This window comes from Galeopterus variegatus, unplaced genomic scaffold (genome assembly GCF_000696425.1).
Source record: "Galeopterus variegatus unplaced genomic scaffold, G_variegatus-3.0.2 Scaffold4352, whole genome shotgun sequence".
Taxonomy (NCBI): Eukaryota; Metazoa; Chordata; class Mammalia; order Dermoptera; family Cynocephalidae; genus Galeopterus; species Galeopterus variegatus.
The window spans coordinates 29798-47605 of NW_007730463.1; the positions used below are offsets into that span (position 1 = coordinate 29798).

Here is a 17808-nt window from a genome sequence, read left to right on the forward strand (position 1 = left end):
TTGTATATATTTTTTTTCCTCTTTCTTTCTTGGTCATTTCCTTAGTTCAGGAATCGTCATTATTCATGGACAATTGAAACAACCTTCTGATGTTCTTTTATCTTCTGTATGTTTTCTTGTACTGCATGCCAATATGACATACCTAAAACACAAGTCTTGGTGTGACAGATCTTTCTGGAAAGCTTTCAGTAATTCTTTGCCATCTAGAAGAGGAAACCAAACAGTTAATAGGCCAGGAGTATCATGGTTGAAACCATAAGAGTTGGTGGTATAGAGTGAGGGAAAATAACAAGGAAGATAAACCTGGGGCCTAATAACATAGGGCAAGAAGCTGTGATAGGAAAGGTGGGAAGAGAATGGGAAAAACCTTGCCAGAGCAACAGAAGGGTAAATGCTTCTAGGAAAGGGGGTCATCATTAATATCAAATACTGCAAAGGTATCCAGTGGAAGGAACAAAGAAATCCTCTGAACAATGTCTACTTCACTAAGGTACTGTGGAGGTGCCTTCATGAAGGGTATAGACAAATAGAGCAGAGTTGTACAACATATTATACAATGGCATGATACAGGAAGTGCAGGATACACTGGGAGTATGTGGGGGACACCTAGTCAGGACTTGGAGAGAAGACTTCTTGAAGTGACACCATGCTGAGCAGGAAATAGCCAGGTGATGGGGGTAGGGAGTGTATTCCCAGAAGAAAGAACACATGGGTTAAGTCCTAGAGATGTGAAAGAACATGGTTGGGTCAGAGAAATTGCAGAATAGGTATGGCTGGAGCTGATCCTCGGGGATAACTGTAAGATTGAGAGCGAAAGTTTCAGAGGTGAGCTAGAGCGGATCATAAATGGTCTCAGGAGCTGTGATAATGGGGTTGGACTTGATTCTGAAGCTACTGTAGGGCATGGGGGTTAAGAGACATCTGGAACCATGACCCTTTTTGGACTTGAGTAGTACCTGTCGGTATGGGAGAAGTAAAGTGATTTTGAAGTTAGAAAAGGTAAGAGGAACAGATGGGATATTGCTAAGGGTCCTCTTCAACCTTAGGAATTTAGCTNTCAGCAACCAGAGCCACCGATAACCAGGCTAGGGTACTTCACATCGCCAGTTGTCCCCCCTCCTTCTGAGGTGTTTTCACGCCCAGCTTCACTTGCCCACGCCTGTCTCTGTGATTGTGCCCCTCCTGTAGGGGCCTCCCTTCTCCTGTAGTATTTATCACATTGTAGCTCCTGATTTGAACATCTTCTGTCTCCTTCAAGATTTAGGTCTTTTAGAAGCAGAGACCTTGACCTTTTACTTAATTAATTACCTCTCCCCATTGTGTAGCATGGCCTCTGACATATGGTAGATGTTTAATATATGATTTTTTAAAAAAAACAACAGCCCTTGGAGGGTCTTCTGATGGACTGACACAGGTGAAAGGGACCATTAGGAACATCCATTCCACCTATTTACATGTGAAGAAACAAGCTGGACAGGTACCAGGAGTTATCCTAAGACTTGGGGAGATGCAGAACCAGAGTCTAAGTCTCTACTCCAGATGAGTGTTCTTTCTACCATATTATGCATTCTTTCCATGAAACAACGGGGTGGTGGTTTATTTTTCTTGCTCTTGAGTTTTTCTTTCACCTCTTCCTTTATTTATATTTTGGTTTTTCTGAAACATTAAATTTTTTTTTTTTACTTTTAGTCTTTCTCTTACCTTTACCTTTTACACTTGAGATCATTGAATTTACCGTGGCTGGTATTTTGGGCCACTTATCCATTTCAGTGGGGTTTCTAACAAAACTTCAAGAATCCCTTGTAATCCACTCTGAGAGGTCAATCCTAGGTAGCAAATTCCTTTCACTTTTGTGATCTGTCAAAGTTTCCTCTTGGTCTTCAAAGAGTAGACCGTCTAGGTTCATGGTGAGAATCATTTTCTTTAATAATTCTTTAGTATTCTAGGTAATATGTTCCCTCATATTTCTGAATTACAACAACGAAGTTGATCTTAGTTTTATCTGAATAATATCTTATCCTTAGTTCCTTAAAGCCGTAGTTTTTCTTTGTCAGGATTCTGATATGTTGGTGTATGATATCTCTGTCAAAGTATAGATCCTGAAAAGGTATTCCTTGGAAACTTGGAATTTTATAGGCCATGTACTTTTTTCATTTCTGTGAGTTTTCTTATGTTCTGAGTTAATTTTCATTGTGTTTGAAGTCTCTCCTTTAGACTCTTATGTTAGCCCTATTTTTTTTCTCTTGACTTGTTACCTATGTTGCTTGTTCCTTTTTGAACGGTTCAATGCATTCAAAAAATTTCTGATTTCTAATTAAATTTATTATTTTATCATAATTGTTTCCTATGGGATTTATCATTTCACTGTAGAATGGGTTCTAATCAGAGATGTATCTAATTCAGTATCATGAGAGGTTATCTAATCAAAATCATATTTTCTTGAACTCTTTTAGAGACTGTAAAGATTTTATTACAGAACTTTTTAATTAGATCTGAATTTTTTTTAATGGCATTAATTTTCTTTCTTGGGACTAGTTGAGCTTTTGGTGACATAGAAAACTGTCATTATTATGAACATTTATTATTTGGAGAGATAAATACCATGGGCTGTCAGACTGCTGTTGTTTAGGAACCTTGCCCAGTCATAGTTATAGTCTCTGTTCCAAAACAATTAAAATATGCATGTTTTATTTTGTTTTTTAACTTTTAATGAAACCAAAATGGCCTACTTTACTGTTTTCTAATAAGGTGATCCTGAGGATGTTGGGAAAATGACAGCTGAAAACAAAATTGTTGTGGACAAAAGTAACCTAATACCAAAAGTGTTAACTTTGAATGTGGGTGATGAGTTTTGTGGTATGGTTGCCCATATTCAGACACCAGAAGACTTCTTTTGTCAACAACTACAAAGTGGCCGTAAGTAAATTTCTTGATTTGTTCTATCAAAATAACATATTTTGAGAGACTCAATATGCAAAAATTATGTATAGATATGTATTTCTTTTGCTTAAGATGTGATCTGTATCTGCAGATAAGCTTGCTGAACTTCAGGCTTCCCTTAGTGAGTACTGTGGGCAAGTGTCTCCACGCTCTGATTTTTATCCAGCTATCGGTGATGTATGTTGTGCTCAGTTCTCAGGTAAGGGAGGAGTATGATTGAATTTTTGACTTATAATTGAGTAAAAACAATTGAAAGAGAATCTTTAGTTTGCACTGAATTGCTGCATTTGAAGCCTCTGTACTAAAGTGCACCAATTATGTTTTTAAATATGTCCAGCTAAACTGGACCAAAGCAGTGTGGTATGATATGGGTAAGGGCAGAGGGCCTGTGTCAGGGCGTGTGGGGGATAGTGAAGGAAATTATTATTATTTTGTCAACCCTTTAGTTTTGGAGGACTGGTACAGATAATTCTGTTCACATAAATGTGTGGATGTGGAACCTCTCAGGTTCATGTCCTCATTTTATTTGGAATAGTAGGAGAGCCTGGAAGCACAGAGCTGTCGTGTCGTGGCCTTCATAGCTGGGCAAGTCTTGCCTTGTGATTACCAGGTTCTTATTCTCCCTGGCCTCACGGAAGGGGAGACACAAGTAAGCCTCCAGTAAACTGATGTCTTGGTTGGTAGAGTCTGGTTGACTCATGCTGGCAGATGTTCTAAGATTAGCCCTGTTTGATGCCTTAGCAGATGGTTCATGTATTGATCAAGATCTTGGGGATTCACATGATCAAGACATGTTCTCTGTCCTAATGAGCTAATTGTTTACTGGAGAAACAAGGCATGCAAATTAATAATGACAGCATGTGACATAATTAGTGTGGTAGGCTATCAGTAAAGGCTTCATCTTAGGAGTTGAAGGCTTCTGATAAGCAAAAGTAGCAATGTTTAGTAGGTNTGGTGGTTTATTTTTCTTGCTCTTGAGTTTTTCTTTCACCTCTTCCTTTATTTATATTTTGGTTTTTCTGAAACATTAAATTTTTTTTTTTTACTTTTAGTCTTTCTCTTACCTTTACCTTTTACACTTGAGATTATTGAATTTACCGTGGCTGGTATTTTGGGCCACTTATCCATTTCAGTGGGGTTTCTAACAAAACTTCAAGAATCCCTTGTAATCCACTCTGAGAGGTCAATCCTAGGTAGCAAATTCCTTTCACTTTTGTGATCTGTCAAAGTTTCCTCTTGGTCTTCAAAGAGTAGACCGTCTAGGTTCATGGTGAGAATCATTTTCTTTAATAATTCTTTAGTATTCTAGGTAATATGTTCCCTCATATTTCTGAATTACAACAACGAAGTTGATCTTAGTTTTATCTGAATAATATCTTATCCTTAGTTCCTTAAAGCCGTAGTTTTTCTTTGTCAGGATTCTGATATGTTGGTGTATGATATCTCTGTCAAAGTATAGATCCTGAAAAGGTATTCCTTGGAAACTTGGAATTTTATAGGCCATGTACTTTTTTCATTTCTGTGAGTTTTCTTATGTTCTGAGTTAATTTTCATTTCTGTCAAAGTATAGATCCTGAAAAGGTATTCCTTGGAAACTTGGAATTTTATAGGCCATGTGCTTTTTTCATTTCTGTGAGTTTTCTTATGTTCTGAGTTAATTTTCATTGTGTTTGAAGTCTCTCCTTTAGACTCTTATGTTAGCCCTATTTTTTTTCTCTTGACTTGTTACCTATGTTGCTTGTTCCTTTTTGAACGGTTCAATGCATTCAAAAAATTTCTGATTTCTAATTAAATTTATTATTTTATCATAATTGTTTCCTATGGGATTTATCATTTCACTGTAGAATGGGTTCTAATCAGAGATGTATCTAATTCAGTATCATGAGAGGTTATCTAATCAAAATCATATTTTCTTGAACTCTTTTAGAGACTGTAAAGATTTTATTACAGAACTTTTTAATTAGATCTGAATTTTTTTTAATGGCATTAATTTTCTTTCTTGGGACTAGTTGAGCTTTTGGTGACATAGAAAACTGTCATTATTATGAACATTTATTATTTGGAGAGATAAATACCATGGGCTGTCAGACTGCTGTTGTTTAGGAACCTTGCCCAGTCATAGTTATAGTCTCTGTTCCAAAACAATTAAAATATGCATGTTTTATTTTGTTTTTTAACTTTTAATGAAACCAAAATGGCCTACTTTACTGTTTTCTAATAAGGTGATCCTGAGGATGTTGGGAAAATGACAGCTGAAAACAAAATTGTTGTGGACAAAAGTAACCTAATACCAAAAGTGTTAACTTTGAATGTGGGTGATGAGTTTTGTGGTATGGTTGCCCATATTCAGACACCAGAAGACTTCTTTTGTCAACAACTACAAAGTGGCCGTAAGTAAATTTCTTGATTTGTTCTATCAAAATAACATATTTTGAGAGACTCAATATGCAAAAATTATGTATAGATATGTATTTCTTTTGCTTAAGATGTGATCTGTATCTGCAGATAAGCTTGCTGAACTTCAGGCTTCCCTTAGTGAGTACTGTGGGCAAGTGTCTCCACGCTCTGATTTTTATCCAGCTATCGGTGATGTATGTTGTGCTCAGTTCTCAGGTAAGGGAGGAGTATGATTGAATTTTTGACTTATAATTGAGTAAAAACAATTGAAAGAGAATCTTTAGTTTGCACTGAATTGCTGCATTTGAAGCCTCTGTACTAAAGTGCACCAATTATGTTTTTAAATATGTCCAGCTAAACTGGACCAAAGCAGTGTGGTATGATATGGGTAAGGGCAGAGGGCCTGTGTCAGGGCGTGTGGGGGATAGTGAAGGAAATTATTATTATTTTGTCAACCCTTTAGTTTTGGAGGACTGGTACAGATAATTCTGTTCACATAAATGTGTGGATGTGGAACCTCTCAGGTTCATGTCCTCATTTTATTTGGAATAGTAGGAGAGCCTGGAAGCACAGAGCTGTCGTGTCGTGGCCTTCATAGCTGGGCAAGTCTTGCCTTGTGATTACCAGGTTCTTATTCTCCCTGGCCTCACGGAAGGGGAGACACAAGTAAGCCTCCAGTAAACTGATGTCTTGGTTGGTAGAGTCTGGTTGACTCATGCTGGCAGATGTTCTAAGATTAGCCCTGTTTGATGCCTTAGCAGATGGTTCATGTATTGATCAAGATCTTGGGGATTCACATGATCAAGACATGTTCTCTGTCCTAATGAGCTAATTGTTTACTGGAGAAACAAGGCATGCAAATTAATAATGACAGCATGTGACATAATTAGTGTGGTAGGCTATCAGTAAAGGTTTCATCTTAGGAGTTGAAGGCTTCTGATAAGCAAAAGTAGCAATAAGGCATGCAAATTAATAATGACAGCATGTGACATAATTAGTGTGGTAGGCTATCAGTAAAGGCTTCATCTTAGGAGTTGAAGGCTTCTGATAAGCAAAAGTAGCAATGTTTAGTAGGTATAGGTTGTTCAGTAAAGCTCAATATTCTGTTAAAGTAAAATCTACAAGTGGCCATCTCTAATTTGGGGAGTAAAAGGTTTTGTTTATATCTGCGTTGAAAAATGATTTGAGATTGAGTCTTTCCTTTTTTTCAGAGGATGATCAGTGGTACCGTGCCTCTGTTTTGGCTTATGCTTCTGAGGAATCTGTACTGGTTGGATATGTAGATTATGGAAACTTTGAAATCCTTAGTTTGACAAGACTTCGTCCCATAATTCCAAAATTGTTGGAATTGCCAATGCAAGCTATAAAGTGTGTGCTGGCAGGTACAAAATTTTTATGTTCCCCATACTCTTAAAATATTAAAACCTGAATATAAAAAAGGAAACGTGAAAACACAAAAAGATGTATGAAGTAGGGAAAACCTGCTAGTGAATCAGCAAAAACATTGTTATCATATGCTTAGAAGTTACTCTATATGTAATTTGTCCCACTGGGATCAGGGTTTTCTTTCCATGTCAATAAATTGGCTTCATCAACCTTCATTCAAATGTACCATAATTTAACTAGTATATAGTATCAGAAGGATATTTTGAAGTTTTTGCTACTAGCAGTGCTCTTTTAACTACATTTTACAACATGATTTCCTTTTGATATGTTGCAAAAAAAAAAATTATATTGCAAAACACTTCCTTACGATACATTCCTGCAGGTGGAATGGGGATGTCAATGAGTATGCTTCTTTTCATGGTTGTGACATATTCTGCATTGTCCTCCAGAAAGTGTTGAAGTAGTTTACACACCCACCAGAAAAGTATGAGGGGGTGAATCCTCTGCACATTGGTGCACCAGAGAAATGTTTCTGTATTATTTCATCATGGCCCATTTTGATAAGCTAAAAAACTAAATCATTTCTTTAATCATTGCTTTATTACCAGTGAGACTGAACATTTTTTTGTAAGTTACTTGGCTCAGATATTTTATGAATTGACTTATACATAACCGTGTTAATTTATAAGTGCCCTTTCAGTATTGATTTATAAGCACTGCAAATGTTTCCTATGTTAATGTAAGGGACCAGTATTTCTTTCTGAATTATTTTATCCTTTTGTTTATGATTTTCTTAAGTTTATTTTACATACCATAAAATTCACTATTTTAGTTAGGTGTATGCAGTTCAGTAATTTTTAGTAAATTTACCAAGTTGTACAACCATAATCCAGTTTTAGAACATAACCATCAACCCAGTGAGATTAATGCCTAGATTATCCCTGCTCCCCAGACAACTAATCTTCTGTCTCTAGAGATTCACTTCTCTAGACATTTCCTAGCAGTGGAAGTTGTGTGTGTGTGTGTGTGTGTGTGTGTCCCAGACAACTAATCTTCTGTCTCTAGAGATTCACTTCTCTAGACATTTCCTAGCAGTGGAAGTGTGTGTGTGTGTGTGTCCGTGTGTGCACACGCACACATACAGAAGCTTTTTTTTTTTTTGACCGGTAAGGGGATCACAACCCTCGGCATGGTGTGGTGTGCACCACGCTCAGCCAGTGAGCGCACCGGCCATCCCCATACAGGATCCGAACCCGCGGCCTTGGCGCTCCCAGTGCCGCACTCTCCCGAGTGAGCCACGGGGCCGGCCCCATACAGAAGCTCTTTTACAGCCTTTTTCTTTGTTAACTTGGCCTTCATTTTCATGCAAAGGGGGACTTTTTAGTACTGTTGTTTGCCATAAATTTCTTAAGTTAAACTAAGAAATTAAGAGGTAAATTTTCCAAATGCTTACTTTAAGGATTATTTTAATATTCTTTTAAAAATTCTTTATTAGGGGTAAAGCCATCATTAGGAATTTGGACTCCAGAAGCTGTTTGTCTCATGAAAAATATTGTACAGAACAAAATGATCATGGTGAAAGTGGTGGATAAGTTGGAAAACAGTTCTCTGGTGGAGCTTACAGATAAATCCATGACGCCCAACATTAATGTCACTAAAGCTCTCATCGAAACAGGCTTAGCCGTAGGGGAAAAGGTGATAGTGACAGATAAACCCAGTGACATGAAGGAAACCAGTGGTAAGTACAGTGCCTACCAGATAATATTTCTGCTGGAGTTCAAATGGTTCTGTAAATGTGTGGGTTCTTGTACTTTCAAAAAAAATTCGTGTTGAATTCCTTTTTTCTTTTTAAATCAAGCATTCATCTAAATACTTTTAAGAGTGTGCTTGAAAACTGAAATTTTGTTGAAAGTTTTATGGGACACTGGCAGCTGAAGATCAATCAGAAATGTAAATTTGAAATTCAGTGCAGTAATAATGGTTAGTTGTAGGACTGACTTTAAGGTTAACTTTTCTATAAAGTCACTCAGAATGTCAGTGGAAATTCAGTTCTTCCAAAGCAGTTTCCTCAGCACCCGCCTCCCCTCAACCCCATACACATCCTCTTCCCACTCAGTCTATTTGTTTTGCAAAATGTTTGATTATTTTCACAGTTCCCTTGGGTGTAGAAGGAAAAGTAAATCCACTGGAGTGGACGTGGGTTGAACTTGCCATTGACCAAACAGTAGATGTTGTGGTCTGTATGATGTATAATCCTGGAGAGTTTTACTGCCATGTGCTTGAAGAGGGTGGTAAGTTGACTCTTCTCATTTATTTCCTTTTACAAATACATTGGTATAAATAATAACTTAAGATGAGTTTGTTGCTGAGTGATAAAAGTGCTTTCTTTCCAAGAACGGCCAACTGGGTATTTGTATGTCCAAGAAAGATTTGATTATATTGTACCTACTTGGCTTTTATTCTATTTTAAGCCATTATTTCTGTTTTCAACAATCTCTCTCTATATTTAAACCAGTTTAAATTTCATAGAATGTCTCCTAAATTCATTTTCAGAAATGAAATTTAATTGTTGATTTTATTGACGTGGAACATAGATATAGCTAACATCACAAATGGGATTGCAGCATAATGAATTATCACAAAGTCAACACACTTGCATAGCCAGCCTCTAGGTAAAGAAAGAAAACATTACCAGTATCCCAGAAGTTTCTTTCATGTCTCCTCCTATCATGAACCCTTCTGTCTTTCAGAAGTAAACACTAGACTGCCTTCTGATAGCATAGGTTAGTTTTTCCTGGTTTTGAACTTTATGTAAATGGAATCATACAATATGTACTCTTTTGTGCCTTGCTGCTTTTTTTCCCCACATTGTGAGATTGTTATTACATATAGCTGTAGCTTTTTTTTGTTGCTGCGTAGTGTTCCATTGTGTGAATGTAGTTGCTGTACTTTGTCTCAGAGCTGTTTCTTCCTTCTGGAGTACCTTCTCCTTTCTATGAGATGTGTTGTGCTTCACATTTCTCTGTGAAACCTCCAGCACACAGAGCTCATGAGCTCTCTGAATTTCCTTGGCATACGTTATTAGTGCTGTCCACTTAGTGATTCTATTTACTCTTTCAGGACAGCTTTTATGTAAATTTTTGTACAGGCTTGTGTGGTGCTTCCTTGTCTGCATGCAAAACTCATGCTCTAGTATACTGATAATAATGCCATAGTTGTATCTCCATGCCCAGTAAATTGTTGGTATTGAGTTTGTTGAGATTATTCACTAAATTTATTTGCCTGATAATATTTTTAATAAGGAAAAGCATTTGGTGTCCTAAACAGCTATTTGGGGATGTACCTAAGATTTTTATGAGGACAGCATTTTCTGACTTCAAAGGAAAATCTGTGTTGTTTTAAAAAAATATTAAATGCTGTATGTGTATTGTCTTTTCAGTTTTAAAGCAGCTAAATGATTTGAACAAATCACTAGCAGAATACTGCCAGCAGAAGTTGCCTAATGGTTTTAAGGCAGAAATAGAACAACCTTGTTGTGCTTTTTTTGCAGGTAAGTTGCTGTTGGTGTTATCTTGACCATTAGAACCTTTTGTTTCTTGACATTCAACCCTTGTTTTTAGTGCATATTTCTTTCCCAGTGATCAAGCAAATATTTTTCACAACCCAGTTTAAATAAATGTAGGGTTGGCTGGTTAGCTTAGTTGGTTAGAGTGCAGCCTTGTAACACCAAGGTCCGGAGTTCACTTCCCCATACCAGCCACAAAGAAAACCCACAAAAACTTTAAATGAATGCTTATAAGATGTCATGTGTTTTTCCTTGTTTGTTTGTAACAAAGAACCCCCAAATGATATTTTCCTGCCTAAACTTTGTAAAAATTATTTTAATGCTTTTCTTTCCAGAATTTCTGAAAATATTAAAATAACTTAGATAATGGATGAGCTGTTCACTGCAGATTCACTGTTTCTTCTGGTCACTTCTGTGCATGTTTATTTTGAAAACGTATTTACTGAAATACCTTCCTTTCATTGCAAGAGTTTTTCTACTGTTTATTTTTTATATTTTTTTTCCAAGTAACAAGAAAAACAATCTAAGTCATTAGTGGTAAGAGTATTATAAGTCTTCAAGATTGACAAGTATGTTCAAGTTTATTAAGTCTTATTACTGAAATACCTTCCTTTCATTGCAAGAGTTTTTCTACTGTTTATTTTTTATATTTTTTTCCCAAGTAACAAGAAAAACAATCTAAGTCATTAGTGGTAAGAGTATTATAAGTCTTCAAGATTGACAAGTGTGTTCAAGTTTATTAAGTCTTACCCTTCACATTCTGTTTATTGGATAGGTTATGAATGAAATCTTTATATCAGATGTAAAAGTATGGTACTATAAAATTTTTGGAGATATTCTAAATAAATTTTGGGAATTCTTGTTCTTTGGATCTTTGAGAAACTAAAGGCATAGTCTGGGGAAGAAAGCAAATTTGTTAGCTACGTTAGGCAAAGTGTGTCTTTTTCAAGAGAAAAATTTCAGTAGATAAAAATGTTAATAGGAGGGAAATGTCCCATGTCACAAACTTTGTGTTAAATCTAGGTGATGGTAATTGGTATCGTGCTTTAGTCAAGGAGATCTTACCAAATGGAAATGTTAAAGTACATTTTGTGGATTATGGAAACATTGAAGAAGTTACTGCAGATGAACTTCAAATGATATCATCAAAATTTTTGAAACTTCCGTTTCAAGGGATACGGTGCTGGTTAGTAGGTATGGAACAGAATAAGAAATTTTCTCAACTATTTTCTAATAGTTAGTGTAGGTAATATTCTAAGTATTAATATCTATAATTTTAACATTTTGTGAGTTAGAAAATTTTGCTTCATAATATAAAATTTAGAAATTTATTTTTTAAGATATTGAACAAAATGTCCAATGTTAGTGTCAGAGTAGGAAAGAAGCTGCTTGTCTCTCCTCATGATGTGCATGAAAACTGACACGACCCTCTTGAAGGCATTTTTGCAGGATTCCTTCAGAGTCTTAAATATTCATACCTTCCAACTTAGCTGTTTTACTTATAGTAACTTATCTCAAAGAAATCTGGGAATTGCACAGAATTCAGTCAACTACAGGTAGATTTATTATGCTGCTGTTAACAATAGCAAAACAGCCTAAATAGTTCATCATAGAGGCCTGGTTAAATGATGACCCACATAATGAATAGTGGTAATACCTATTTCATAGGGATGTTGGTGAGGATTAAATGAATGTTTAGGACAGGATCTGGCATTCAGAAAACTTTATTGAAGTGTTTGATGTTACTACATAGTCACTTAAACGTTGATATTTATTATTGATATGAAGAATTGTTTGTGATTTCAGTGAAGAAAATAAGCTATAAAAGAGATGCAGGACAGCATTGTGATTAAGAGAACAGGCTCTAGAACTAACTCTGTTACTGTCTGGGAGACGTTTAGGTGAATTGTTTAAACTTTCTGTGCTTCCGTTTCCTCATCTGGAAAATAATAGTACCTTCCTCGAAGAGTTGTTAAGAACAGAAGAGGTGTAAAAATATAAAAAACTTAACAGTGCTTGGCATTATACTTACAACTATTAGGATGATAAACTTTTTTTTATAAGATAATGTGTGTGCATGTGTGTAAAAACATTATGAAAGCTGGATTCCAGAATGTTAATAGTGTCACATTGGGAAGCATAGATGCCTTTCTTTCTTTTTTCTGTTCCTCATTTGTTTTCTTTCTTCTGATTTTACAATAAGTATGTTTCAGATTATTGTTCTTAATTACCATGTCTTATGTCGGTGCTTCTTAAAATGTGGCCCCAAATCAGCAGCATCAATATGGGGACTTGTTAAAAAAGCAGATTCTCAGCTCCTGCACCAGACCTACTAAATTAGAAACTCTGGGGTGGGGCCCTGCAGTCTGTGTTTTAACTTGCCCTCTAGGTGATTCAGGTGCACACTCAAGTTTGAGAATCACTGTTAAGAAAATAAGTGTGTAAGCTAAAATTATCCAAGAAAAATATTTTTTGCTTAAGTAATTTAAAATGGCATTTTAAAATTATCATTAGAAAACTGTCCATAAAAGTGAATGTATCAGCTGACATCTTTTACCAGATAATTGATAACTCATCGTCATGTATGTAACAGAACATGATGGTGGATTCTAAAAGAAATAATACTTCTATTTGGGGCTATTTGAAAAATGCCAGGTAAAGATGTGTTAATATGAAAAGTAAGGAAAGATCCTGAGACTCCTCAGACTCTAGGGTGTAGTAGCAAATATATTATCTGTAACTCAGGCATGGAGGATGTAGACATATCAGAGCATATTGAAAAAAAAGATACTCAAAACTGCTGATCTAAACAGTAAACTTGTCAAGGACCCAGTCCTGTATACTGTTGAAGCAAAAATCCAGTTTGTGCACAGGATTCTTTTTAATGCTGTTCTTATTTTCCAGATATACAGCCTGCAAACCAGCACTGGACTAAAGAAGCCATAGCAAGATTTCAGACATGTGTTGCAGGGACAAAACTCCAAGCCAGAGTGGATGAGATCACTGAAAATGGGTTGGGAATTGAACTTACCGATATTTCTACTTCCTATCCCCAAATCATTAGTGATGTTCTGATTAATGAGCATCTGGTTTTAAAAGCTGGTTCATCCCATAAAGACTTGCCAAATAACAGACTTTTAAATAAACATGATCTTCAAATTGACACCCAGGAGCTTCTAGGTAACATTTTTAAACCATTTATTTGTTATTAATGTTATCCTTTGCTTTCATAGGCTATGAAAATTTTTTATCCTAAATGACACAATTTTCCTGTAGAGATGTTTTGTGGACATAGATTGATAATATGTTATTAAGTTAATTTAATATTAACATATTGAAGCATGATTATTTTATTGAACAAATGTACTCATTTTTAATGTAGTTATCAGGTAGGTGTGCATCATACCAGATATGTATGTCTTAAAGTTTGAGTAAATTTTAAGAATTAAATATACTACAGAAATGGAAATATACAACAGGAGTTTAATAGTTCAGGGATTCTCATTATAGACTGAATTTTTTCACAACGCCTACACAGTCCCTCAAATTGAATAGATTTTCTTGTGAAAATACAGATTTTCATTTTGGGAATCAGCAGTTGAATAAATTGAATAAATATATTACTGAGAAAGAACAGTATATTCTATTTCATGTGAGACCTGTGTGTTGTATGTTTTCAGCCATCTCTTCAGCCGATCAGTGGAAGACAGTAGAATTGCCAGTTAATAAAACTGTGCAGGCAAGCATTTTAGAAGTAATAAACCCTAACTTGTTTTATGCTCTACCAAATGACATGCCAGGTGAGAAACCAAAATTTGAGACATATTTATGCTCATCTTTTAAACCATATAATGAAAGTGCTTGTCTTGAACTCCTTAGGAAATAAGGGGGAGAAGAAGAGGGTGATGATTTTTGTTTCACTCAGAAGAATTGATCATAACACTTCAGACAGATTTAGTTATAAAAACACAAGTGGGAACATGAAGGGAATGCCCTGTATTCAGCACCCACTCAGTATCCTGGTCTTGATAATCTACAATATTTTATGACAAAATAGTGTCCTCAGTCACTATATAATTTCTTATTTAAAAACATATATTATCTATATTGAATTGTATTTACTAAGCTAATCTCCTACAACCATTTAAGTGAGTTTGACCAAAACTGTTTTAGAAACAGTTTTACTATTGAAAGGCTCTGTAAACAGTCCATAATCATAGTCTTACTCTATCTTAGAGACTTAGGAAGAGTCATGAGAAAAATGGCATATAAAAATTGATTTTTAATTTTTCTTTTCTATTTCATGGAAGTTTACTATTAAGGAATTTCTTAAATGTACCAGGATACTTCCAAAAGTTCATGGAAAGATTTGTATTATCTTTTAACTTTATTTCTCCTGGAACTTTTTGAAGAACCCTTGCATGTGAGTTTATCCTCGTAGTACATGAAGGTGAGCTTAGTGCAAGTTGGGTGGTGACCATACAGAACAATTTGCAGGTGTATTAAGGCTGAAAAAAATGAGCCTTTGTTTCCAATTGTCAGGCCCACAATTGTGGTGATACCAGTAAGTTGTCTTAAATTTATCTCCAGTATTACAAAAAATCATCTTTACTCTGTATAGTAAAAAGCTGAGGCTTAGGGTCATTTGACCCTGATGACAACATATGGTATAATGAACTAGAAGTACTATTGAGGATAATTTTGTTTTATTAAGTGTAACACGATTACTGAAAAGTACACCAAGTAATTGTAAAAATACAGCTTAGTAAGTTTTCATAGAGTGAACACACTGGTATAATCACCCTGATCAAGAAATTTGCCCAGCAGTCTGTCCAGTTAGCTCAGTTGGTTAGAACACAGTGTTATAACACCAAGGTCAAGGGTTCCGGTCCCCTTGCCAGCCAGCTGCCAAAAAAAAAGTCCCAAGAGAGCTTCCTTCACACCCCCTCCCGGTATTAGTTGCATCCCTTCCACAAAAGGCAACCAATAGTGGGTATTCTGTATTTATTTTTTAAATGTAATACATATTTTAATATACAAAGGGTTTTTTGATTGATAAGGCTTAACATTCTTTTGTATACTGTTGTTAATAGTAGTGTTGGAAATTTCTTCACAAAAGATTGCTTTTATATATTTTAGAAAATCAGGAAAAACTGTGTATATTGAGAGCCAAGTTGTTAGAATATTGCAATGCTCAGGAAAGTCAACCGTCCTATAGACCAAGAATTGGAGATGCGTGCTGTGCCAGATACACAAGTAAGGTTCTTTTAGGTGAAATATTAAAGGGGAAAATATTTAGTCTGTTTTCTTTTATATGAAATTATGTAGATCTTGTTGTTTTAGATGCATATTTCATTTGGCTAGATAGACAAAAAAGACAAGGTTGTGGGTTTAATGCATATGTTGGGGTCATTCAGCTTTTCTATTCCTTATAGATTATTTTTAGGCAAGGATATAGGTACACTTATACAAATGTGCCAGCACTGACAGATAATCGGCCCTAGGCCATACTCTGCTATGGTGGATCAATGACATATTTATATATGGAGGGATTGCAGTGTGTGAATGCACTAAAAGAAGAATGAGATGCCTCGGGATTGCAATGTGTGAATGCACTAAAAGAAGAATGAGATGCCTCAGGGAATCAGACACATTGATTAGGGTGTACTTTAGCCATTCTCCTGTTTGAACTTTTATGTTAACAAACTTCCTTTGCTAATGTAGAGATCACCTGCAGTAAATATTCTGGTTTGCCTCGGGAATGGAGATGAAGTGAGCTGGAGCCAGGTCACAGGGTTGCTTCAGGGTTCACAGCCTGGTCTGGTTGATGAGCCTATTACTGGGGCCATGGACGGACATGGCTCCTGTGAGTTTCTGGATAGATGGGGATGGTGGCAGGATGGCGGCCAGGCAGGGTGGGAGTTGAGTTGATGGGTATGGGGCTGCTTCTGGTCAGTAGCCAGGTCTGAGAGTCTGCCACTGGGGTTCTAGCCTGCCTTCTCAGAGCAGCCCTGCTCAATCTTGGGCTCCACTGGGGTTTACAAATTTCTTACCTGGATTCCAAAGCTCCCACAAAGGCACTTTTTTCTGTGGATGTCCAGCAAATTGTTGTTTCTGTGGGGGGACGCAAGCTGGAGACCTCCTACTCCACCATCCTGCTGATGTCGCTCCCTAGTTTTGTTTTTCTTTTGCATAACTGGATCTACATTGCCCCTCGCTTTTTTTCCCACTACAAAGTCATAATTTTTGCTTAGATAAGTATTCCGTGTTACTTTATTAGGACAGCTTAAGCACTCTTGACAGCTGAGCCATACAGTACACTGTGATTACATTTCTCTTCTGCCCCTTCCGTTGGTGGTGATGTTCTATACACTTCCGTTAATTATCTCCAGTTCTCTGCATTAGTGTCAGTTCCCTCAGAGAACACTTTGGGCACTTTGTCAGCTTCCATCATATTGCAGGCATCTTCAGCCTTCTGACTTGCAGACTTCCTGTGCAGACTTCTTGTCCCAGACCCAAGCTGTCGTCCTGGGTTTTTTCCTTCACCACTGCATTAGTGTCAGTTCCCTCAGAGAACACTTTGGGCACTTTGTCAGCTTCCATCATATTGGAGGCATCTTCAGCCTTCTGACTTGCAGACTTCCTGTGCAGACTTCTTGTCCCAGACCCAAGCTGTCGTCCTGGGTTTTTTCCTTCGCCGTTGTGCTGAGGAGTGTTTCAACACCACCCGGTTTTTCCTGGATTCTCTTCAACCCCACCTTGTTAGCTAGATTTCTCCCTCCCTCGTCTCACCTTGTTTTCTGGATTCCCTTAATTCCTTTTTGATTTACTCTTGTATTTGGGTGGATCTCATCTTTCAGGGGCTGAGAAAGAGGGCATGGAAGGTAAATTTTCTGTCATCTCCCATGTGTGAAAGTCTTTATTCTACCTTAATAGTTAATTAATAGCTTCCCTGAATATAGAACTCTAGGTTGCAACTCATCTTCCCCTTAATATTTTGAAGGCATTGCTTTTATTATGTTTTAGCTGTTGGTGTTTCTGGTCAAAAGGTGGATGTCATTCTGGTTTCTCCCAACTTTATACATATATATATTTTTTTCTTTCTGGAACTTTTAGTATCTTCTTCATCCCATGTTTTGTTTCCTGTTCTCTTTTAGGAGCTCCAAGTCTTCTAATGTTGGACTTGAACTCTCCTGCTACATTTCCTCTTTTCTGTTCCATAGTTTTTGTTTTGTTTTTCAAGAGATTTCCTCAATTTTATCTTCTAACTTTTCTTTTTTTTTTTTTTTTGTTAAATTTTTATTTTGTCAATATACACTGTATATGATTATTATGGCCCATCACCGACACCTCCCTCCCTCCTCCCTCTCTCCCCTCCTCCGCAAGAATGTCCTTTCCGTTTGCTTGTTGTAACAACTTCAAAAAAGTATAGTTGTTATATCTTCTTCCCCTGCCCCGATTTTTTTTGTGTATGTATGTGGGTGAATTAATTTGTTTATTTTTTAGCTCCCACCAATGAG

General features: G+C 36.4%; 1 protein-coding gene across 1 annotated transcript in view; it reads left to right on the forward strand.

Annotated features, from left to right (window-relative positions):
- TDRD1 (tudor domain containing 1) overlaps positions 1–17808 on the forward strand; it is a 50140-nt gene that overhangs the window by 21758 nt on the left and 10574 nt on the right. The window contains exons 12-21 of the mRNA XM_008587366.1: positions 2749–2916; positions 3032–3139; positions 6549–6719; positions 8219–8461; positions 8877–9014; positions 10163–10273; positions 11312–11482; positions 13193–13468; positions 13969–14088; positions 15428–15544. Coding sequence (XP_008585588.1) covers positions 2749–2916; positions 3032–3139; positions 6549–6719; positions 8219–8461; positions 8877–9014; positions 10163–10273; positions 11312–11482; positions 13193–13468; positions 13969–14088; positions 15428–15544 — 1623 coding nt within the window. The remainder of the gene's footprint in view (positions 1–2748; positions 2917–3031; positions 3140–6548; positions 6720–8218; positions 8462–8876; positions 9015–10162; positions 10274–11311; positions 11483–13192; positions 13469–13968; positions 14089–15427; positions 15545–17808) is intronic.